The 23,591-nt window shown below is 54.0% G+C and overlaps 2 protein-coding genes across 17 annotated transcripts; one reads left to right on the forward strand and one right to left on the reverse strand.

The window, feature by feature from the left end:
- Positions 1-3,352: 3,352 nt before the first annotated feature.
- Positions 3,353-14,655, forward strand: Creb3l3 (cAMP responsive element binding protein 3 like 3). Of its 13 annotated transcripts, none has more exons than XM_023717057.1 (11): positions 3,353-3,474; positions 4,576-4,652; positions 5,709-5,840; positions 6,168-6,456; positions 7,668-7,777; positions 9,200-9,331; positions 9,998-10,104; positions 12,433-12,501; positions 13,384-13,468; positions 13,648-13,744; positions 14,061-14,655. In XM_023717057.1, exons 1-11 carry the CDS (start codon positions 3,465-3,467, stop codon positions 14,375-14,377), a joined length of 1,425 nt encoding a protein of 474 aa, XP_023572825.1. In that variant the 5' UTR covers positions 3,353-3,464; the 3' UTR covers positions 14,378-14,655. The 13 variants fall into 13 exon arrangements, with proteins under 13 accessions (XP_023572825.1, XP_023572821.1, XP_023572824.1 ...); XM_023717053.1 differs by lacking the exon at positions 4,576-4,652 and adding an exon at positions 4,886-4,956 and having other exon boundaries at positions 5,652-5,840; XM_023717056.1 differs by lacking the exon at positions 4,576-4,652 and adding an exon at positions 4,886-4,956 and having other exon boundaries at positions 5,652-5,840; positions 9,203-9,331.
- Positions 14,656-15,547: 892 nt separating this feature from the next.
- On the reverse strand, positions 15,548-23,328 carry Sirt6 (sirtuin 6). Of its 4 annotated transcripts, XM_004632744.2 has the most exons (8): positions 23,199-23,322; positions 21,811-21,938; positions 19,934-20,116; positions 18,380-18,439; positions 17,394-17,489; positions 17,241-17,321; positions 16,454-16,577; positions 15,548-16,377 (listed from the first exon to the last, which is right to left on the reverse strand). In XM_004632744.2, exons 1-8 carry the CDS (start codon positions 23,262-23,264, stop codon positions 16,063-16,065), a joined length of 1,053 nt encoding a protein of 350 aa, XP_004632801.1. In that variant the 5' UTR covers positions 23,265-23,322; the 3' UTR covers positions 15,548-16,062. The 4 variants fall into 4 exon arrangements, with proteins under 4 accessions (XP_004632801.1, XP_023572513.1, XP_023572511.1 ...); XM_023716745.1 differs by lacking the exon at positions 21,811-21,938 and having other exon boundaries at positions 23,199-23,328; XM_023716743.1 differs by lacking the exon at positions 18,380-18,439 and having other exon boundaries at positions 23,199-23,286.
- Between the last annotated feature and the right edge of the window lie 263 nt (positions 23,329-23,591).

Here is a 23,591-nt window from a genome sequence, read left to right on the forward strand (position 1 = left end):
AGGACAGAACCCAGGGCCTCCAGATTGTGCTGCATCCCCAGCCCTTTTCATATTTTATTTTGAGACAGTTCTGGCTAAGTCACTGAGTTGCCCAGGCTGGACTTGAACTTGCAACCCTCCTGCCTGAACCTCCCAAAGGCTATAAGATGGGTATGTCATTGGGCCTTGGCTCAGATTTTTTTTCTTTCTTTCTTCCTTTTTTTTTTTTTTTTCTTTACTTTTTTTTTTGGAGGAACCAGGGATTGAACTCAGGCCCTTGCACTTGCCAGGCTAGCGCTTATTCTACTGAGCTATCTCCCTGGCCCCCTCTTTTCTTTGTTTTTTTTTTTTTTTTTTTTTGGTGGTGCTTGGGATGAACTATATATTTCATGCTGAACTCGAGCACACTATGAGCCCAGTCTGGCCTCCAACTTCTGATCTCCCTGCCTCAGCCTCCCTAGTGCTGGGATCCTAAATATTTGACAGATTCAGATACATGATTCTGGTATTAGAAAGAGCAGTTCCGGTCCATTAAACCAGAGGCCAACAAATTGGTCTGTCCACAGCCAGATACGGTTGCTGCCAAAATTGCTCAAGTGAGCAGTATCACCTTGAAAGCAGCTATAATCAGTGAGGACACCAGAATCCTGTCTGTGTGACAATAAAGTTTTATTTATAAAAACAAGTGGAGGGCCAGAATTGGCCAAAGGGTTATAGTTTAACCATGGACCCTGTTGTAGTTTGGGGTCTTATAAGGGGAAAAACACAATACAGAATACATATTCTATAAGATTATAATAGCCACCCAAAGAATCTTCTACAAAAAGAGAGTGCAGGAAACCTGTCCACATACTAGTGACCAGTGAGTTCAGCTGAGGGCCTGGATCCCACAGTAATATCCTGTACAAGTCCAGCCGAAGACCTAGAACCCACCACAGTGCCTTCCAGAAGCCCAGCTGGAGGCCTGGAGTCCACAACCATGTCTCACGCAGGCGTGTTTCACAGATCTGCACTGGGAAGGCCCAAGGTCAGTGGTGGGAGCCAGGAAGTCTATGCCAGTGGTTTCGACTTTTTTTTTTTTTTTTTTGCGGAACCGGGGATTGAACTCAGGCCCTTGCACTTGCCAGGGAAGTGTTTATTCCACTGAGCCATCTCCCCAGCCCAGTCTATGCCAGTGGGATGAAGGTCTGTGCCAGAAGCTAAGGGAGCTGCACTGGAGCCAGGAAGTGATGCTCAGGGCAAGCACCAGAGCTCCCCCAAAGGTGCCACAGCCATGCTCAGCGACAGCGAGGTCCCGAGCTCCTCCACAATGAGGAAAGCCGAGTTCCCATCAGGAAGGTCAGTGTGACAAGCTTCTCCATGAGGCTGAGCAGGGCACCATCCTCCCTTCTGGAGCCAGGAAATGATGCTGAAGGTGAGGTGCAGAGCTCTCTCCAAAGTGAACCGTAGCCACCTCAGTGACAATGAAGGTCCCAAGCTCCTCCTCTGATGGGAACAGCCAGTTCATCAGGCAAACCAGCATGACAAAGTCCTCCAGCAGAACAGCCTAAGAGAACCAGCAGCTCCCTGTGCTTATAGCAGCGTAGTTCCTGATAGCCCAATCTTGGAAATAACACAAGTGCCCATCAGCTGGTGAATGGATAAAGGTGATGTGGCTCTTTTGTACAATGGAGTACTACTCTGCTATGAAGGACACACTCAAGGGCTGGTGAAATAGCTCAGCAGACTGAGCACTTGCTTAGGCAAGCACAGGGACTGAGGTTCAATCCCTGGTACCGCATGCTGCGCCAGCCCCGCCTCCGGGCAAGCTGAGCCTGTGACGGAGACTGGGCATGGTGATGCAAGCCTGTAATCCCAGTGCTGAGGACGCTGAAAACAGGCGGATCACTATGAGTTCAATCTGCATATTGAGACCCTGTACCAAATACATGTTTAAAAAAAAAAAAGGACACACTCAACCCAGCGTTGGTGGTGCACAGCTGTAATACCAGCATTCACACTATAATACAAGCACTTGGAAGGCTGAGGCAGGAGGCTTGCTGGGAGCTTGATGCCAGCCTGGGCTACAAAATGAGTTCAAGGCCAGCCTGTACTGCATAGTGAAACTCTGTTACAAAAAAGTAAAAGGACACACTCAAGACATTTTATGAAAATGGATACACCTGAGACCTTAAGTGAACTAAATTGGACACACGTTGTAAATACTGCGTTGCTTCTCTGGTGTGAGAAACTAAAAGTATAAATGAGGATCAAATTGTATGTTAGGTATGGTGAAAAAAGAGGAAAATTTTCACACGGGGAGGGAACAAGAGAAAGGGAGGGGGAAAGAAGAAAAAAGGTTAAAGAATTGAGAAAAGAAGGAAAACGTGGAAACAAAGCTTTTGTAAATGTGGAGGGGAGGAGGGTCTGAAGTGGGGGGGAATAGGGGGAAGTTACATTATGTACTAGTGCAAATTCTCTATGATGAATGTGATCTGTTGTAACATACATATCTATGGGGCCAGGAATATAGCTCAGTGGCACAGTACCTGCCTGGCAAACATGAAGTCGTGAGTTCAATTCCCAGTAGCTATCCCCCAAAATATATCTAAAATGTGCCAATAAAATCTTTTTTTTTTTTTGGCAGAACCGGGGATTGAACTCAGGCCCTTGCACTTGCCAGGGAAGTTCTCATTCTACTGAGCCATCACCCCATCCCTGAGACATCTCCCCGGGCCCAATAAAATCTGATTGGCAAAATATTTATTTATCTATTTGGCAAAAAAAAAAAAAAAAAAAAAAATTAAAATAATTTGGAAGAGGAAAATAAGTAAATAAACTGGGAGTTGGCTTTGAGTAGAAATCTGAGGGTGAAAAGAGTCAGCCACAGGGAAATCCAGGAGAGAGTGTAGTGGGTTGAGAGCCCAGCAGGGGCCGGGACCGCGCAGAGTGTGGAATACTGGACAGGACTCTAAGGTGGTGGGCTAGTGGGCTGTCTTTTTTTTTACATTTATTTGTGTGTGTGTGTGTGTGTGTGTGTGTGTGTGTGTGTGTGTGTGTGGCCAGCTCAGCCCACCTGGGGGCGGGGCTGGCTGGCATGTGGTGCTGGGGATTGAACCGTGGTCTCTGCTTTTGCTTAGCTTAGCTTGTTCTAAGGAGGTGCTTTAGACCACTGAGCCATCTCACCAGCCCCTGTGGTTCAGTTTTAAATGTCCCACTCCATGATCGATTTTAAGCCTGTGACAACACATAGGTTACGGGCAGAGTAGCTCCTCACAGTGTCCTGAAAGCAAAGAGAAAGAGGAAACCACAGGGGTACTAATATTCCAGGGGAGGCCACGCCCCCATGACCTCACTTCCTCCAAGGCCCCGCCTCTTAAAGGCCCCACCACCTCCCAACAGCACCAAACTGAGGACCAAGGACCTTTAACACACGAGCCTTTGAGGACATTCACGGTCCAAACTGTAGCAAGTGTAAGACAGATCCAAAGCACATGTAGGACCTGATGAGTCCTGGTAAGTGGTGAAGTCCTGAGGGCGGGAGTGGGAGGAGGAAGAGGAAGAGACCACACAGGGCCTGCCCTTGACAGTGGGGATGGGGACAGGTCAAGAAGCTGGTGCAGAGAGAGGCAAGGTGTGAATACATTCTGAGGGCAGAGCCGGCAAATTGCAACTGTGCTCTCAGCCCACTGACAGATAAAAATAAAAGACTTAGCAGGTGCAGCCTGTCTTCCCAGCACTAAGAAGACTGAGGCAGGAGGATTATTAACAGTTCAAGGTCAGTCTGGGCTGCATAGTGAGACCCTGTTTCAGAGAGGGTTAGAGATAGAGAAAGGGAGATATTTGGGACCGGGAAGATGGCTCAGTAAATAAGCACTTGCCTGGCAAGCACAAGGGCCTGAGTTCAATCCCCGGTTCCACAAAAAAAAAAAAAAAAAAAAAAAAAAAAGAAAAAAGAAAGGGAGATATTTAATCTCGGCCCATAAGGCACTCACATCCTAGGACTGGGAATGAGGGAAGACAAAAAGCAAATAAAAAAGAAAAAATTTGGGGCTGGGGAGATAGCTCAGTGGTCTAAGTGCCTGCCTGGCAAGCATGAGGACCTGAAATTCAATCCCTAGCACCTCATCCCATGCTTCATCCCAGGCCTGCCACCCGGCCCCGAAACTGGTCATGGTGGCACATGCCTGTAATGCCAGCACTCGGGAGGCTGAGACAGGATCATTGTGAGTGTGAGACCAGACTGGGCTATAAAGTGAGCTCAATGCCAGTCTGAACTGTATAATGAGACTGTGTCTTAAAAGGAAAAATAAAGTAAAAAAGGTGATGGAGACAGGAACTTCTCTGTTGGGAACAGAAGAGGTTGCTCCTTAATTGTCTTTTTTTTGGGTCTTATTTTCCTTTTTGGTACTGGGAATCAAACTCCGGGCCTTGCGTTTGCTAGGCAGGCCGCTGCATGGCTGAGCTACATCCCTGGCCGGGACTTTTTTTTTTTGTCTTTGATTCACTTTTTTTTTTCGGAACCGGGGATTGAACTCAGGCCCTTGCGCTTGCCAGGGAAAAGCTTATTCCACTGAGCCGTCTCCCCTGCCCCTTTGTCTTTGATTCATTGAATAGGCAATATTCCTGAATCTGTCACCATCTGGACACAGAGTGGAGCTGCGGCAGGAAGGCAGTTCCTGGCGGGGGAGTTGGCAAGTGCAAAGGCCCTGGGGCAGGAATCATTTAGTTCAGTAAATATTTGTTAACTGAATGATAGATGCTTTGGGAAAAAATTGATTGAGGGGTTGGGCCGTTGGGGACACGGTGAGGGTGACAACTGAGCAGGTCCTGGAGCGTGAACAGGAGGCTGCCGCCAGTGCGGGCTCCAGAAGGGAGCTCCAGGCAGAGGGGCCATATTTTCTTCGTCATCCTGTTCTGGGAGTAGACAGGACCCCGGCGGTGACCCTGGACTCTGTGGAACCCAACATCCGGTGGCACTGGAGAGCAACAGTCCCCGTAAGTAGGGGACAGGTCATGTCAGCACCGAGACATCCAGACTTTGGCCTTTGCCCACTTCGCTGCCAAAGCAAAAAAACACCCAGATAACGGTCTTCCCGCCCCTGCCCGCCTGTTCCTGGTCACTGGCCCTTCGCCCTGTCTATCAAATATGTCCACCAATCAACACCTGGGCCTGGACTGGGTTCCCCTGGGCACTATTTTAGCATCTTTAGGGGTGGTGGCCTGGGCATAGAGAGGAGGGACAGCCACCCAGAGGACCTCAGCTCTGAGCAGGAAACCAGGACGCCTCTAAACATAGCTTGCTGGGCCCATGAATGGGGATTTAGCAGCCGGCAAGGTGAGCCCTGCTGGAAGTCTTGAGACAGGGGACCCATGGGGGATGGCTTTGTCCCTGTGGTACAGATGGGAAACTGAGGTAGGAGAGAGCAAGCAGGAGAAGGTGGCTTCATGGTACCCCTCTCTAGCTACTATAATGAAGCTTGCTCTCAGGGGTGGTGCTGGATGCCTGTGATCCCAGCACTCTGGGAGGCTGAGGCAGAAGGGTTTCAACCCAGCTTGGGCAGTGCAGTGATTTAGTGAGACTGTCTAGGAACAAAACAATAGAAAAGGGCTGGTGGGGACATAGTTCCATGCGAAGGCCCTGGGTTCTATCCAGCAAAAGAAAGAAAAGAAACCCTGGTCTCCTGCCTCAGGGTTTTGCAGCTGCAGAGGCGGGGCCTGAGGGCCTCACACCAGTCTCCTTGCCCCAGATGGCGTCGCCCGCCTGTACCCTGGGTCCCATTGACAGCCTGGAGCTCCTGGACCTTCTTTTTGACCGGCAGGACGGCATCCTGCGACACGTGGAGCTGCCCGAAGGTTGGGGTCCTGCGACCGAGGACCAGGTGAGCCTGCTGGACCCTGGGATCAAAGCGCATGCGTGGCGTCCACTCCTCCCGAGGGGGCCATGGGGGCTCAGAGACAGCCAGCAACTTATCCCGAGCCCATGGCAACTTAGAACCAAGTCTAAACACAATCTAAGTACTCCGGCTCCTGCTCTGCTCCGGTTGTCTTGCTCCCTGCTATCGTTTTTTTTTTTCACACTGGCCCCAAACACCCTCCGAAGAAGGGCCTTAGCTCTAGCTTGAGAAAGGACTCGAGCCCAGAGAGGGCTGATGGCTCACCCCAGGTCACACAGCGATCCTCATTCCCCACCTCCCTCTGCCTCCCAGCAGCCACTGCCGGGCTCTGACTCCGACGACTTCCTGAGCTCCATCCTGGGCCCCAGTGACTCAGCCTCCAGCTCCCCGACCTGGTCCACTGCAGCCAGCGACAGCGGCATCTCTGACGATCTGCCCTCCGACCCCCAGGACAGCCCTCCACACGGTGGGGCACCGGGCACCAGCCCGGCCAGCTGCCACCCAGCAGAAGCCTGCTGTCCCTCCTACGTCCCCGGCCCTTCAGACCCTGCCAGGCCCCCCAGGACACAGGTGCCCGAGGCCTCTGTGGCCATAGACCTGGGTGAGTGCACTGGAGTGGATGGAAGCCCCAGAGCCCATTCCTCTCTGGGGTCCACCCTAAAGACGCAGGTCACACCTATCATCTCAGCTACTGGGGAGGCTGAGGCAGGCGTACTCAAATTCAAGCCCAGCCTGGGCAACTTAGCAAGACCCTGCCTCTAAATAAAAATGTAAAAACGGCAGGGGATGGAGTGAGTGTGGAGACCCTGAGGTCTATCCCAGCGCCTCAGAAGAGAAAAAAATAAAAGGGTAAGAAATTACAGGGTGTCCTGGTCTCAAACTGCTCTTCCAGACTAGGGTACAGGCCATATCAGATGACAGATCAATAATGATTTACTCTGAGGACATCGATCGACACTGGTGATGGGCCAGGCACAGCCCCAGTGGAGATACGTGGCTGATGGTGTCCTTTGTCCCTTAGTCTGGTGAAAGGCTCTTATGGGCTTTTTAGTGGAGAGGGGGTGAGACGGAGGCTCAGAGACTGAAAGCCACTGAGCCGAGGTCACCCAGCTCTGCCCAGTCGGGGTTGGAGCTGAGGCCCCCGTGGCCTGAGTGTGTGTGCTCAAAGCTGCGAGCTCGGGCCGGGGAGATGGCTCAGTGGAATAAGCACTTCCCTAGCAAGTACAAGGGTCTGAGTTCAATTCCCGGTTCCACAAAAAAAAAAAAAAAAAAAAAAAGCTGCGAGCTCACTGTGCGCTGCAGAGCTGGGATGAGCGTGGCCTGATCCCGGCGTGACAGCCGCAGATCTCGCCACTGCTTTCTGGGCGGGCAGCAAATCCTCTAGTGGCATATTCTTAAAATTCTATTTATTTGGTTCATTACTGGAGACTGAACCTGGGGCCTTCACACTGAGCTCTGTCCCCAGCCCATTTTATTTTTATTTTGAGACAGGATCTCACTAAGTTCCTACATTGCCCAGGCTGGGACCCAACTTGCGATCCTCCTGCCTCAGGCTCCCAGAGTGCTAGAATGGCAGGCGTGCACACGCCACCACATCAAGGCCCAGCGTCCTGCCAGGATGGATTTGGGTTCTGTCCTGCAGCGAGGGGAAGCTGAGGCTTGTCCCCTTTGACCCAGGCCCTGGAGACCCCAGGCTGGGCAGAAGACCTAGGAGCACTGAGAGCGATGATGGACGCTTGCAGGCCTGGTGGGGAGAGGTTGGGCTGTGACCACCTGCCTGACCCCTCCCCATCTTGTCCCCTTCTGTCCCAGCAGACATGTGGAGTGAAGGAGGCCTCTACCCTGAGCAGCATGCCGGCTCGCCCTCCCGCTTCAACCTGACCGTGAAAGAGCTCCTGCTGGCCGGTGGCAGTGGGGACCCGGTGAGCACCCTAACTGGGCGCTGGCATCGAAGTGGGTGGCTCAGGGACACAGAAACACAGCTGCAGAGACTATAAGAACGAGTCACTGACAGGCACAGGGACCAGCAAAGCTGACAGAGAAGCCAGTGGGTTCCAGTTCTGGGTCCATTACTGTCGCTTGGTCTAGGTCACTGTCCACTGTAGGTAGGTGGCCCATGCTTGTTTTTGTTTTGTTTGAGACAGGGTCTCACTGTTAGGCCAAGCTGACCTTGAGCTCACAGCTATCCTCCTGCCTCAGCCTCCTGAGTGCTGGGATTATAGGGGTGCTCGACTATGCCCAGTCTAAATGCTTTTATTATTTTTAGAATCACAGCCACCCTGAAGATAGGGGATCTTCTTGTCTTCACTAGACACGTTGCGTTGCGTGTGGTGGTGCACACCTGTCATCCCAGTACTCAGCAAGAGGGTTGCTGTGAGTTCAAGGGCAGCCTGGGCTACACAGTGAGTTCAAGGGCAGCCCACTACATAGCAAGAGTTTCTCTCAAAAAGCTAACAAAAACAAACAAACAAACAAACAAACCAAAGTAATGTTTTGCGCAAGACAGTCTCTGCTGGTTTCTTTATTCATCTGTGGTAGTGGGGATCGGATGCAGAGCACACTGGGTTCCATCCGTGGGCCTTTTTACTTTGACACAAGATCTCACTAAGTTACTGAGTTGCTGTGGCCGGTGGGTAGCTCAGAGGAACAGCACTTGCTTGGCAAACACAAGGTCCTGAGTTCCACTTCCAGTACCAATAAACCCCCTCAGAAACTTAGTAGCCCGTGCTGGGCTTGAATTTGACATGCTCCTGCCTCAGCCTCCCACAGTACTAGAATGACAGGTCTGTGCCACCATATGGAGCTGTTTCTTCATTATTTCTTCCTCTTCTTCCTCCTCCTTCTCCCCTTCCTCATTCTTCTTCTTTGAGACAGCATCTGACTATGTAGCTCAGGCTGGTCTCAAACTCTCAGCAATCTTCCTGCCTCAGCCTCCTGGGATGACAGGTGTGCGCTGCCACATCTGGCTGCTCTTTTATTCCTTAACCTAACCCTTCATTTTGGCAATTGTCTGTCTCAGGACAGAGTCACTTGGCCCCTCTTTCCCCACACTGTGCAGTCCTGCGTCCGTGGCATAGACAAGCCATACTTACCCAACCTGCTCTCTGTTTGCTGGCTATTGTTCCATCATTTCCTTACTTAGCTGTGCTGCCTATAATGGTGCCCAGCACATAGTAGGAGCTTAGGAAGTAGCCCAGCACATAGTAGGTGCTCAGGAACTAGCTGTTAGTGATTTATTTATTTTTTTGTACCTGGAATCAAACTCAGGGCCTTGCGTTTTCCACGCAGGCGCTTATGCTGCTGGCCTAAATCCCTGGACCCTTCCCCTGGTTTTTCTGTAATAGCAGCACCTGACCACCACCTACCTCCTGCGACCTGGGAACGGCCACTGCCAGGAGCTGGTGCTGACTGAGGATGAGAAGAAGCTGCTGGCCAAGGAGGGGGTCACCCTGCCCACCCAGTTGCCCCTCACCAAGGTACATTGGGGACACCTGGACCCCAGTTTTCCTGGCTTTCCATTCGACCTGACCATGGAGTCAACTTTGAGCCCTGCACACTAAGATTAGCCAGAAAATCAGCCAGATGGACCCTAAATTCAGCCCAGAACCCACAGCACAGGGCGTCACTAAGCAGCTAAATTTCTCAGGCTGGCCTTGAACTCAAGGTGATCTTCCTGCCTCAACCTCCCAAGTGCTGGGATTTTTTTTTTTTTTTTCGGAACCAGGGATTGAACTCAGACCATTGTATTTGCCAGGGAAGCGGTTATTGTACTGAGCCATCTCCCCGGCCCCCGAGCGCTGGGATTAACAGGTGGTCGCCACTAAGGCTGTTTTTGCTGTCAGGTTTGAAATCAGTAATGAGTCCTAACTGGCTGGCTATACGGAAGGTGCAGAGACTACAGATGGCCACACGGTGGTGCTGCGGCCCCAAGGCCAACCAGGGTGGCGATTGCTGATTTTCTATGATGGGGGGGGGACCCCCAGCCAGGTGCGGGCGGGTCATCCTGGCCTTCCACGAGGCTTAGGCAGGAAGATGAAAGTCTGAGTTGTTGGGGAACTTAAAGAGACCCTAGGTCAAAATAAAAAATAAACAAGGACTGGGGACCTTAGCTGACTTGACCCTGTTCTATGACCCCTGTGCAGTATGAGGAACGCGTGCTGAAAAAGATCCGCCGGAAAATCCGCAACAAACAATCGGCTCAAGAAAGTAGGAAGAAGAAGAAGGAATATATTGATGGCCTGGAGACCCGGTAATGCTGCGAGCCTGGGCTCAAGGGGAAGGCAGTGTGGCTGAAGTCGGGGCATTTAGCCTTTGCCCTTCTTCTCTTACTGATCAGAAGGATCAGGGAGGCAAAGATATGTAGGGAGGTGTCAGGGACACTCTGAGCCATGGGTAAAGATGTGGTGCCAGCCAGGCTCAGGTGGCACCCACCGGTCAGCCCAGCACTCTGGGAGGCTGAAGCAGGAGAGTCTCAGGTTGGAGGCCAGTTTGGGCAATTTAACGAGATTCTCTCTTAACACGAAAAGCCAAAACAGGGTAGGGGACATAGCTCAGTGTGAAGACCAAGAGAAAAGGACACGAAGAAGAAAGAAGCACACATTTAACCTCAGAGTGACTTTATTGGGCGGTGCAGGCCTGTTGGGTTTCTGTTGTTTTGGGGGTATCATAGTTGCTTGGGAAGCTGTCCGTTCAAATTTGCTCACATAAAATTATTTTTAGTTATCCCCTATTATTTCTAATCTCTTCAGTGCCTAGAATTATTCCTATTTATTTATTTTTTATGTATTTAATACAGGGTCTACAGGGTCTCACTATGTAGAGCAGACTCGTAGTGATCCTCCCAAGAGCTGGGATCACAGGTGTGTACCACCATGCCCGGGCTCACTCGCCATCTCAGCATGCCCCCAGGGGCAGGGCCAGCGTGGCATGCCAGCGTGGCATGTGGTGCCAAGGATTGAACCCCAGGCCCTGCACTTGCCTAAGCAGGCGCTGAGCCTGTTGAGTTATCTCGCCAGCCCAGTGATTCCCCTTTTCTTTTTTTTTTTAATTTTTATTTATGTGTGTGTGTGTGTGTGTGTGTGTGTGTGTGTGGCCAGCTCAGCCCACCAGGGGGCGGGCTGGCTGGCATGTGGTGCTGGGGGATTGAACCGCGGTCCCTGTGCTTTGCTAAGCTTGTTCTAAGTAGGTGCTTTAGACCACTGAGCCATCTCACCAGCCCTGATTCCCTTTTAATTCCTCATGCCATTTATTTGTGCTTCTTTCTCCATCTTGTACTTTTGCTCAGTCTTGCCAGGGGCTTGTGTGTTTTTTGTTTTTACTAAATAATGAATTTCTGCCTCTTCTTTCCATCTAACTGTATTTTTAAAATTTATTGATTTCTAGGGTCGGCCAAATGGCTCAGTGGATTAAAGCGCCTGCAAGCAGGCGTAGGGGCGGGGGGTTCGATCCCCAGGCCTGCCCTGCTGGCCCCGCCCCCCCTGGGGCATGCTGAGACAGCAAATGAGATTGGGTGTGGTGGTGCATGCCTGTAATCCCAGCTCTTGGGAGGCTGTAAACAGGCGGATCACTACAAGTCCGATCTAATAGTGAGACCCTGAACACCCCGTAGACCCTTCCCTAAAATTAAAAAAAAAAAAAAAATTCATTGATTTCTTTTTTCACACATATATTCTATACTATGGCTTAAGCCCAGATCCTTACGCATACTAGGCATGGGCTCTAACCCTGAGCTACGCCCCCCAACCATTTCTAGTTTTTGAAACAGGCCTCACTAAATTGTGAAGCTACACAGGCCAGGCTCAAACCTGAGACCCTCCTGCCTCAGCCTCTCAAGTGCTGAGATTGCAGGTGTATGGCAGCACACTTGGCTGCACTGTAGACGAGGGCACAGAGACCAGAAACAAAAGTGGCCCAAAGCCCCAGGGAGGGAGCGCTGGCACGCGGTCTCCTTTGAGTCCTAGTCAGTCTCCCAGAAGTATCACTGTGATTTCAGCACCCTTTCCCAATTTTGGGGTTCCACCTTGATGATCTCTGCCCCAGCACAGAGGTGGAACCCAGAATCCAACAGATCTGACTTTGAGTCCTGACCCTAAACAGCCACATACCTGCATCCCAACTACTCAGGAGGCTGAGGCCTGCTTGAGCCCAGGAGTCTGGGGCCAGCCTGGGTGACAACACAGTGAGACCTAATCTTTTTTTTGGTAGTACTGGGGATTGAACTCAGGACCCTGTGCTTGTCAGGGAGGCACTTATGCTACTGAGCTATCTCCTTGGCCCAAGACCTAGTCTTAAAACAAACAAACAAAAAACATTGGTGGGGGCTGGGGAGATGGCTCAGTAGAATAAGCGCTTGCCTGGCAAGGGCCTGAGTTCAATCCCTAGTTCCACAAAAATAAATAAATAAATAAATAAATAAAAATAAAAATCCCACTGGCTCTGTTGCAGCCTTGCTGGGTAGCTTTTGAAAAGTGCCTTCCTGTCTCTGCCCTTGGGGCCTCAGGTTGTAAAGTGGGCCTCCTGGGGACCTGTCAGTGGGCCTACAGGGTGGCAGGTACACTCTGAGTGTCACTCCCTGCAGGATGTCAGCCTGTACTGCCCAGAACCAGGAGCTGCAGAGGAAGGTCCTGCACCTGGAGAAGCAGAACCTGTGAGTGTGCCCCCCAGGGCCACAGGGGGGTGGGGCAGCAGCCCTGGCAGCCTGCGGGAGAGCGAGGTGACAGCAGAGAGTCGTGAGGCGGCAGAAGAAAGGAGGGAAAAGGGGCCTGTCTCTAAAGGAGGCAGGCTGAGAGAGGAGGGGTTTTAGACTAAGGGCTTTGATGGGTAAGTAAGAGTTCACTGGGGAGAAGGTGATGGAGACCGTATGTGCACCAGGAGAGGCTGGCAGCGAGCAGTGCAGAGGCTGCATCTCATTCTGTCACAATGACAGAAGAGGGGCGTCTGTTCAGTCCACATGAATCTAGCCTCTGCTGTGTACTCAGCGAAGTTCTGGACCAGGGGACCCCAACAAGGGTCAGGGCAGCAGAAAAACTCTCCACTGGGAGGATTCCGCCCAGGAGTGACACGCTCACCAGGCGCAAAACCCGACACAATACTTTTTCTTGGGAGTGAAACCAAATGGGGTCAAGTGTTAGAGGGCCAGGGAAGGGCTACTGCAGCCATGGAAGCCCTGAGGCTTTGCTGGGGAGGTGATGTTCTCCGGGAGGACGGGCCCAAAGGGTGAGAAAGAACCAGCTGCAGCACTATCTAGGGGAGCACAGAGGACACAGCTGGGCCAAGGCCCTGGGGTGCAGTAGGAGCAGGCGTGTGGTTGCTGCAGGGGGGGAGGAGCGGTGGAGAGGGACCCGGTGGCCACGTGGCGCCCCGCAGGCTACAGGGAGGACTCCGGTCCCCATTAGGATGGAAGGCCCTGGCCAGGTGTGGCGGCGCACACACCATCCCAGCACTCAGGAGGCTGAGGCAGGAGGATCACTGTGAATTTGAGGCCAGCCTGGGCTATACAGTGAGAGCCTCGGCCTCTCCTTCCTCCGAGGTCCCTCGTGGAGCAGCTGAAGAAGCTGCAGGCCCTCGTGGTGCAGTCCACCAGCAAGTCTGCCCAGACGGGGACCTGCATTGCCGTGAGTCCTGCCCGGCACAGTGGGGGTTCTGGTCCAGCAAAGGAGGTGTGGCGATGCCACAGGAGGGGAGCAGCCTTTGGATTTGGTGCAAGCTTGATCCTCTGGCCCGTGCCTCAGTGTCCCTCCTGGGTGATGAGCAAGTTGCGGGGGAGGGGTGTGACCTGGCCCTTCCTCCACAGGTGCTGCTGCTGTCATTTGCCCTCATCATCCTCCCCTCCATTAGCCCCTTTGCCTTCAACAAGGCCGAGAGCCCTGGGGACTTCGTACCAGTCCGGGGTAGGTGGTCTTCACCTGGAGCCGGGAGCGTGCCTGTCACCCAGCACTGCGGGAGGCTGAGGCAGGAGGATCCCAAGTTGAAGCCCTGCTTGGGCAACTTAGCAAGAGCCTGACTCGATAAATAACAGCAGGGGCTGTAGCTCAGCACAGAGGCCTTGGGTCCCTTCAGTTTTAAACAAAACAAACCTCCGCATCCTCAGTCCCTGGGGCGCAGGAGGCTCCTGGGAAAGTGGTTCCTGAGCGTGCCAGGGATGGGGTAAAGAGGACAGGACTCCAGTCCTCACCACATCCCTCCTGACCCCCAAACTCCACTCAGTTTTCTCCAGGACACTGCACAATGACGCAGCTTTGCGTGTGGCCCCTGGGGACCTTGCCTCAGGTCCCGACAGCCCAGGCTCCCAGCCAGACACCACATTGCAGCAAGGGTCCCCAAGCAGCCTGGGCGCAGACTGGGGGGCCTTCCTGGAGAAGCCGGAGCTGGGCAGTGCTAAGGAGGAGCTGGACAACTCGAGCCTGGCCCTGAGCAACGCCACAGGGGAGCTGGGCTGGGCCACTGTGCTGAGCTGGGTGGCTCCAGCCTGGGTGCTGAGTCCCGGGTTCACGGGGCTGGAGGTGGCAGGTGAGGAGCTATGAGCACCCATGGGCCCTGCCGTGGACAGCAGCAGCCCAGGATGCATAAGGCCCGAGAGTCCCCAGGGACCCTCAGGTTCACGACTGCACTCAGGACTGGTGGCCTCTGAAAACAGACCTCAGAAGATGAAGTCTGACAAGCACCCCCAGGAAGGCCCCTCATGCCCCCCCGGGGCTTCCTGGTTCCCCAGCACCCCAAGAACCTCTGGACATTGGTGTGGCCACTGCCATGAGCACCCCCTTTTTCTAAGACTTTGTAAGCTTGAATAAAGTATTTTGACAAAACATGGCTGGTCTGAGGTGGAGTAAAGAGGAATTTAGGGTCCCCACGTCCCCCCAAGGAGGGCCCAGGCTGGGCTAGGGAGGCTGTGGGTGGACCCAGGGAGCCCATAAAGCAGAGGCACCACATAACGGGTGAGGAAACTGAGGCAGCACTATAGGAACCCAAGCGCACATCTGGGCTAGGCACAGGGCTGTGGTGGAGCGTCTGCTGTAGGTACCTGCAGTTTGTGGGGTGCTGCACAAGGAGGCCTTTCTGTAAAAGGGTGCAGATCCTGGGAATAGATGGCAGATTTTTTTTTTTTTTCATACTAAGCGTGGAACCCAGGGCCTTCAAGCTGAGCTCCATTCCTAGCCCTTTTTATTATTTCTATATTTAGAACAGGGTCTATAGGGTCTTACTACATAGATTGGACTTGCAGCGATTCTCCTGTTTTCGGCCTCCCAAGCTCTGGGATTACAGGCACACACTACCATACCCAGTCTAAGTCTCCACAGCGTGCCAGGGATTGAACCACGGCCACTGCGCTCTGCCTAAGCACATGCTTTAGTCCGCTGAGCTATCAAACTGGCTCTCCAGCCCTTTTTTAAAATTTTTATTTTATTATTTTATTTTTTTTTTTTGCAGAACTGGGGATAGAACTCAGGCCCTTGTGCTTGCCAGGCAAGCCCTTATTCTGAGCCATCTCCCCGGCCCCTATTTACTTATTATTATTATTTTTTTTCAGACAGGGTCTCGCTATGCAGTTCAGGCTGGCCCTGAGCTCACTTTGTAGTCCAGGCAGGTCTCAAACTCATGATGCTCCTGCCTCAGCCTCCCCAGTGCTGGGAATACAGGCATGCGCCAACATTCTATTTTTTATTAAGACGGTCTTGCTAAGTTCCCCAGGCTGATCTTGAACCTGCCATTCTCCTGCATCAGCCTCCAGAGCAGCCAGGTGGATGGGTGTGCACCACCCAGCCTGGCCACACAGGGAACCTAAGCACACTCAGATGCAAGACAGGAGCTCTGCTTTTATTGCCAGAGGCTTCCTGGAGGCCTGCAGGAGGGTGGGCAAGGGCCCTGTGCTTCCCTGCTGGAGGGTCCGTGAGTGGTTTGGAGATCAGAGTTGAGGGATGGGTCCTGGAGGACACAGGGAACAGATTCCTGCGTGGGCTAGAAACCCGGAGGGTCCGGCTACTGCTCCCAGCATCCTCAGTCAGAGGCCAGGGCCAGTGGGGCAGCAGACATCTGGGCTGGCAGCTTTGGGGGTGGCCGTTTCCTGCACCCCACAGGCTAACCCAGAGCCACAGAGGGTAAGAACACCCAGCTCAGCATCCTGAGAGCCCCAGGCACAAATCCAGTACCAGAGACACCAGGACAAAATATGCAGTTCCTAGAAAATGTCCTGCCCTCCCAGGTCTGCTGGTCAGCTGGGCACCGCCTCGGCTTTCAGCCTTTTGGAAGGCTGGTGAGGGCCCGGGCTGTCAGGCCGCTCCATTTTGGGGGTGCAAGGCTCGGGCTTGGGCTGGGGAGGCACAGAGCCATTGAGGCAGGCTGTGGACTTCTCTTCACTGTCCTCTTTGGGCTTGAGCTGGGGTGCGGGTGGCCGGGGCAGCAGAGGCAGTGCCCGCTCCAGCACACGGGGCCCATGCCAGGTGGGGATGCCGAGTCCCAGATGTCGCATGAGCCTCGCCATCACATCGTCCACATAGCCGTGGATGCGCAGGTCGGCCTGGCGGTCCTGTGGAATGGGAGGGTCAGGGCGGGGTGCGCATGGGGCGTGGGGACACCAGGCAGAACAGGGTGGCAGCACCTACATGCTTGGTGGGCTGCAGGTTCACGATGACCAGGCGGCCGCCTCGGCGCTTGGTGGCCAGGGGCAGGTTCCCACTAGGCCGAATCTGCAGAGAGGTGCCCAGGGTGATGGACAGGTCTGCGTTCCTGGGGACAGGGACAAGGATGTGGGCTTAAGTGCTGAGACCCTGCTGGCTCCGCCTGTCAGCACTCAAAGGTGGCTCTGGGGTCCAGCCAAGGCCTGGGTGTTGCCCCTGCCCCTCCCCTCCAGGGCCTGTGGGGAATGGTGGACCCTGGCCAGCACCACTGGGCAGGAGACTGTGTGTGGGGTCTGCGCAGAAAACTCAACGCCTGCCAGGGCCAGAAGGAAGGATGGAGGCTGGGAAGTCCCTGCTGAGGGAAGCTACCTGCCTTTCTTTTTTTCTTTTTTTTGGTACTGGGAATCAAACTCGCCAGGCAGGCGCTGCACCAAATCCCTGGCCTTCTCCTGCTCCTGCATCCCTCAACCCCCTTCTCATTAATTTTTTGATAGAGCTGGGGGTTGAAGCCAGGGCCTTCCACCGAGTTACATCACCAGCCCTCTTTTGTTTTTTGAGACAGGGTCTCACTAAATTGTCCAGGCAGGGCTTGAACTTGGCATCCTCCTGCATCAGCCTCCCAGAGTGCTGGGATGACAACCACGTGTACAGGCTGAGTTAGGAAGCCATTCTGACCCAAGCTCCAAGCCCAGTCCCAGCCCTGCATGCTGACCAGCTTGCTTCTGCCTGTCCCTGTCCCGTCCTCCACCCCCAGCAAGCAGGGACCTCAGACCTGCTGGCCTCATCAGCAAGAGCGAGGTCCCGCTCGGGCAGAGAGTCTTCCCAGTCCAGGATGGTGTCTCTCAGCTCCCCCCTGCAGAGGAAAGCTGAGGGTCAGTGGGCCCTTTGCCCCATGGGCGCCTGGGCCTTGGACACAGTCACTTACCGGCAAGCCCGCAGTCCCCGTGCCTTGGCCACTGTGCAGAACCGGCCGGTGGCCTTGAGGCCCATGGTGCCCACAACTGTGTCCCGGACATACTGCCTGTATCAGGGAGGAGGAGACGGCCGATGAGCCCAGCCTGTAGCCTTGTGTGGATGCCTCTTTCGGTGGTGTTGGAGATGGAACCAGGGCCTTTTGTGTTTTACACAGGGTCTGACTAAGTTGCCCAGGCTGGGCTCAGACTTGAAATCCTCCTGCCTCAGCGTCCCAAGTAGCAAGGATGACAGGTGTGTGCCACTGCACCCACAGTGTGATGTGCCCTTAAGTGGCCTTAATTACAGGGAGGAGGAGGGCACCTGTGGCTCTGTAGTCACATCTGGCTCTCAGTCCTGTGTTCTGCCCACAGTTTTATTGACACTGGGCCCTGGTCGTGGTCCAGGTTGTCTCCTCACCCCGATGGCACTGAGAAGCGGTCACAGCAGAGCCTAGGGTCCCCGGCTTAGGTTCAGCATGAGCTGAGGATACAGTCCTCAGATGCCTTCTGCAGGCTCCACTGGCTGAGGGCACCTGCCTGGCATCCTTCTAAGAAAGGAGAGACAGCCAGGGGCAGCGGTGCATGCCTAGGATCCCAGCATGGTAGAAGGCTGAGGCAGGAGGATCGCCAGTTCTAGCCCAACAGGGGCAACTTAGTGATTTAAGGCCAGGTCTGTGGTCACCACCAGGACCAGCAAGGTAGGAAGGCCCCCAGAAAAGTTTCTGAGGGCCCGCCCTGCCCTACAGGCACCATGCCTTGGCCTGCGGGCCCAGGAGACGTCATTTCTGTGAACTGAAGCCCCCAGTCTTCGGTCAGCTGCTTCTGCAGCCCCAGGAAACAGCCCTGACTCTGCCCCCTCCCTGGGTCTTGCTCCTCACCGCCCTGGGCCTCAGGGTCACTGTCAGGCCTGTGCAGGTTCCCCTGGAGAGCGACAGACCTCCCGCCACGCGACACTCACGTCTTACACTTGGCACATTCTTCTATGAACATGTTCCCATGCAGCTCTGCCAGTTTGTCCCTGGGGGGCAGGCAGGAAGTGGCTGAGTGGTGGGAAGGACACCCTCCTCCTCAGGGACACCCCACGAAACCCCAGCCCCTCATCCAGAGCCCAACGATGCCCTCTCTGCTCTCCCAGCTCCGATGCCCCATCTGTGTGCTGTGCTCCACTGGGCAGGGAGCCCTACCTCTCTGAGCCTGAGGGATCATCAACCACACAACCGAACCCACCTCTGCTCACAGGCACCCACTGCCTTCACAAAATGCAGCCCACCCCGTATGAGTAAGGCAACCTAATACGGCTAGGTTGGAAGACAGAAACTCAAATTCCCAAATCTTCAGGGCAAGGTATGGTATGCAGCAGGTGCCCAATAAGCAGAGTATGTCCTGTCCCACTCTGGTTTATACTGGGATTGGATGCACATGGGGGATGTGACCTAGGTCCCCGGTGTTCTTCACGACCCTGCCCAAGGCCCTCATCCCAAGCCTGGTGTTGCGGGGGACACACCTGTCACCCTGTAGCTATCTGTCTAGTTAATCACTGTGACTCAAAAGGGTAAGAAGCTGTCTGACCCCTGGATGGTCAGACAGGGGTCTGACCATAACCTGAGGGCTCTCCCTAACCTGAGGCTCCTGGAGCCAGATCATTCTGCTCAGAAACTGACAGGTGGAAACTTTAAAAACCGCAACATCGGGCTGGCAAGATAGCTCAGCAGACTAAGCGCCTGCTTAGGCAAGTGGAAGGACCAGGGTTCGATCCCTCGCACTACATGCTGCACCGGCCGTGCCCCTCAGCGCATGCTGAGCGGGCCACTGAGACCAGGCGTGGTGGCACTCGCCTGTAATCCCAGCACTGAGGAGGCTGAGACAGGAGGATCACTATGATTCTGAGCTGTGTAGTGAGACCCTGCACCAAATACATTAAAAAAAAAACCCAAAAAAACAACCTACAACATCCAGAGTTATCAGTTCTTGGAGAAACTATTTACGTGCCTAAGGCGTGGAGCTAGACTCAGGGTCTTCTTAACAGAAAGAAACAAGAGACAGGGTGTAGCTCGGTGGTGAGCGCCTCTTAGCCTGCACGAGGCCCAGCTTCCAGCCCCCGCACTGGGGGAAAAGAAATCACACCTGTTCCCCAGTAACAATCAAAATACAAAATCAATAAAGATGGATGCTAAAAAGTCCCAAATGTGCCACTGTTGGTGGCACGGGCTGTCATTATCCCAGCTCCCCGGAAGGCTGAGGCCTGAGGCAGGGAGATCCCATATTCGAGCCCAGCCTGAAAACTCAGCAAGACCATGTCTTAAAAATTTTTTAAAAAGGTTGGCGATGGAGCTCAGTGGGCAGGCCCTGGGTTCCACCCAGTGCGGAACAATAATGAAACAAGCTGTAAACTCCACAACCCGCCTGGCAGCCCCCGGGTCTTCCCCGCACCATCTGCCTCCAGCCCAGGATGCTCCGCCCCATCCGGGCACCCTGGAAGGGGGGGAGGGGGGGCTGGTGCTGGGCGCGGTACCTGGGGAAGCCGGAGCGCACGTGCAGGCCGTCCACATTCTGGCTCACGAGGAAGCGCAGCAGCCCCACGCGCTCCAGCTGCACCAGCGCCATGTGCGTGCACGTGGGCCGCGCGCTCTCGAAGGTCGTGTCGAACTTGGGCGCCAGGCCCCGCTCCTCCATGGTCCACACGCCATGCGGGCCCCTGATGGCCGATGGCCGGAGGTGGAGGCGGAGGCAGGGAGAGAGGGGTGTGGAGGGTCAGAAGCAGAGAGAAACAGACACGGAGACAAAAGGAGAGGAGGCAGAGGTAGGACCAGAGACAAAAATAGGGAGGTGCAGAGAGATGGAGAAAGCGAAAGAGAAAGCAAGACAGAATTGGCAGAATTACCAAGAGATGGGAAGAGGGAAAGGGAGAGAAAGCATGGGTGAGCAATATTTAATTATTTTTTTTAGCGAACACTTGGCTACTGCTGCTGCACTGAGCCTGATTCCGGGCTACATGATACTGAGGTCTTGTTTTGGTTTTGGATTTTTGAGACAGGGTCTCACTACGTATTTCAGGCTGGTTTGGAACTCCTATGGATCCTCCTGCCTCAGCTTCCTCAGTGCTGGGATTACAGGAGTGCGCCACGACATCCAGCATGCTGGGCCTGGGTGGACCCAAACCTCTGCTCTCCAAGTAGGCTCAATTTTGTGCAGGGGACAAGGAGACCCAGCCCTGCAGCCTTGGACAGTCAGGCCCCAGAACGGACCAGGAGCTGGGGGCTCCGGGGCGGCTGAGAGCCCTGGCTGGGGCAGGTGGGAAGCCTACCTGGAAGAGGCAGTGTAAGGGGGATGAAAAGGCAGTCCATAGGGAGAGACAAGGGCCTGGGGCCCGGTCTGAGTCTGGGAAATGTGTGATTTGGGGGTCACAGCAAAAACTGCAGAGGCTGAGAGTGGAGAGGGGGCTCAGGGCTGGGTCAGAAAGGGCTTCAACTTTAAACCTGGCTTCAGAATTCTAGAGCGGCAGTAGGGAGCCACAGCAGGTTGTGGGGAGGAAAGCATTCATGCCTCAGAGGTTTAACATGCCTTCAAGAAAAAGGAATCTGCTCTCCTGCTGTGGAACTCTGGGCAGGACCACATAGGCCGGAGAAAAAGAAATAAATGCAATTTACCGCTGTTCTGCCAGGGGTGGCGCAGCACCTAGCAGGGTGAGCCACCAGATTGAGCTGCTTCTTGGTGTTTTTTTTTCTTTTCATTTCTGGTAGTTCAAGACAAGATCTCAGTATATAGTCTAGGCTGTCCTGGAACTCGTGGCAGTCCTCCTGCCTCAGCCTCCCGGGTGCTGGGATTACAGGGGTGTGCTACCACACCTGGCATGACCCTTGCCTTTTACCAACAATTCCTAACACAGGCTGCTGGATGCAGTGGGTATTTCAGTCAGTCTCACACCCTCATTTGGGGTGAAAATAGTTCCCAAAGTTAAAGCCACGTGCCTGGCACCAACTCCTAATAAGAGAATATTTGTAGGTGTGCATGAAATTAACTGCTCCTAATTTTGAGTTTCCCTATGGTGATAAAAGGGAAGTAAGTGGCCAGACTGTCTAAAGACTAAATTTCCCAGAATGCCTTGCAGCTAGGTAAGATCAGGTGACCATGTTTTCTCAACATCCTTTTTACTAGGTAAGATCAGGCCATCTTTTCTCAACATCCCTTGGAGCTAAATTCAGACCAGGTAACCAGGTTCTGGTGAATGAGGGAAGTGGAATCTTGGCTGTAACTTCATGGATGGGTCTAACCCATCCCTAGTACCAGGGATTCAGACAGAAGAAAGGCAGTGGAATGAACTCTGCTGCTCCAGGGAAGCACCTGGCAGGGTGGTGGGCCCACCTCAGTTTCCCCTTCATGCTCACAGACCTGAAGTCCGGGATGCCTGAGGCAGTACTGATGCCAGCACCTGTGTGGAACACCACATTGGATGACTGCCAGACCAGCCTGGCCAGCTCCCACACCTTCTGATCCAGCTCCTCTGGGGGGTCAAAGATCTGGTGGGAGACAGGAATGGAGGGGTCCAAATGTGTCTCTCAGGTGGCCAGGGCATGGGCCACAGCCTGACCTGTCTTCACATTACCCGGGGAGGAGAACGGAGGCAGCCTGTCCTCATAGCCTTCCTCTGCCCTCCATGGCTCCCAACTCCCTCAGACTGAAGCCCAAGTCCTCCCTGCAGCCTGGTGGGACCTGTATGACCCCTGTCCCCTCCCACCTCCCCTGCTGGCTCTGCCCTCACTTCTGCTCCAGCCACACAGGCTCTTCACTGCTCCTGCACCACTCTGGGCTTCCGGCTGCCCCAGAGCTTTTGCACAGGGCATGCTCTCCATCTGGAATGTTCCTTCCCCAGACCTGGCCACAGCTCTCCTTTTCTTCTCCTTTAGATTTTGGCGGGGCTGGGGAGATGGCTCAATGGAATAAGCACTTCCCTGGCAAGCGCAAGGGCCTGAGTTCAATCCCCGGTTCCATAAAAAATAATTTTAAAAAAAAGGTAAAATCCTTTAGATTTTGGCTCAAATGTCGCTACACTGATGCCTCCCCAGTCACTTGGTTTCCACGCGCCTCTTGTCTATCTCCACTGAACAGGGATTTAGCCTGCTTTGCCGCCTGCACCTCTACACTTAGGTAATTGCTCAAGAAATGTTTGTGGAATAAAGTGAACTACAGTTGCAGGAAGAGCAGTTCCTGGAAGGTGTGACACCATCAGAGCTGTCGTACAGGAACCTTAGAATGAAGGGACCAGCCCTTGGGTCCCTTCATTACCTCACAGATGGGAGGCGGAGACCTAGGAAGGAGGTGACTTGCTCCAGGCCCCACTGTGAGGAGGGGACAGTCTTCCTGCACTTCTGCTAGTTCAGTAGTGGTGAACCTCTGTGCCGCAGCCCGCTGTTTGCTATCACTGAAAGCTTTAAAAGGTTCCTCGTCACTGTCCCAGTGGTTGGAAGGCCTTTCCTGCCACATCCTGTCCTGGGTCTGGCATCTGAGTCCTGTCCTGGAGTTATGCCTTTCTCCTCCCCATCAGCCCATCCGCCCATCCCAGGCTCGGGTCCCTCCAGCGGCCCCAGTCAGGTGACCCAAAGCTGTGCAAGCCCCGTGCAGGGCGCCCAGGGGATGTCGCCCCCTGCTCCCTGGGGAGTCCTTCCCATTGTCCAGCTCAAGTGCCTGCAGATATTCCCACAATGCCCTGGTACCTGTCCTCAGCTCTGCCCAGCCCGTGGGCATGGAGGCGATCTTCGGGGATCCCCCGCCGTACTCACCTCGGGGAGGCCACACTTGCCCTTATCTGCATAGGGCGACAGCCCCGCTGCGTAGTTCACCGACATAGTCGCTGTCTTAATGAGAACAATAAAGTTTCCCTTGTTGAGGCTGGTTCCGCCGGAAGTGGGGTGGGACGGGGAAGGGAGGAGGAGCCATATTCCCGTCCGGTGCGCCCTGCCGCTTTCTCTACGACGCATGCGCCTTCTGGTGACGCTGTCGGCGCCATCTTAAGTACTGGAACAGAGAAGCCTACTTGAATAAGTTTCCAATTGCTACAAGGGAGTACCCGATGACTCGGGCGGGACGAAAGAGACTCCCACGAGAGAGGTTTTCCAGTCACCTCTAAAATGAGGGGAACAATTAATCAATGGCTCTTTTCACTTTTTATTCAT

The sequence above is a fragment of the Octodon degus genome, unplaced genomic scaffold (assembly GCF_000260255.1).
Source record: "Octodon degus isolate 3935 unplaced genomic scaffold, OctDeg1.0 scaffold00050, whole genome shotgun sequence".
NCBI classification, from domain to species: Eukaryota; Metazoa; Chordata; class Mammalia; order Rodentia; family Octodontidae; genus Octodon; species Octodon degus.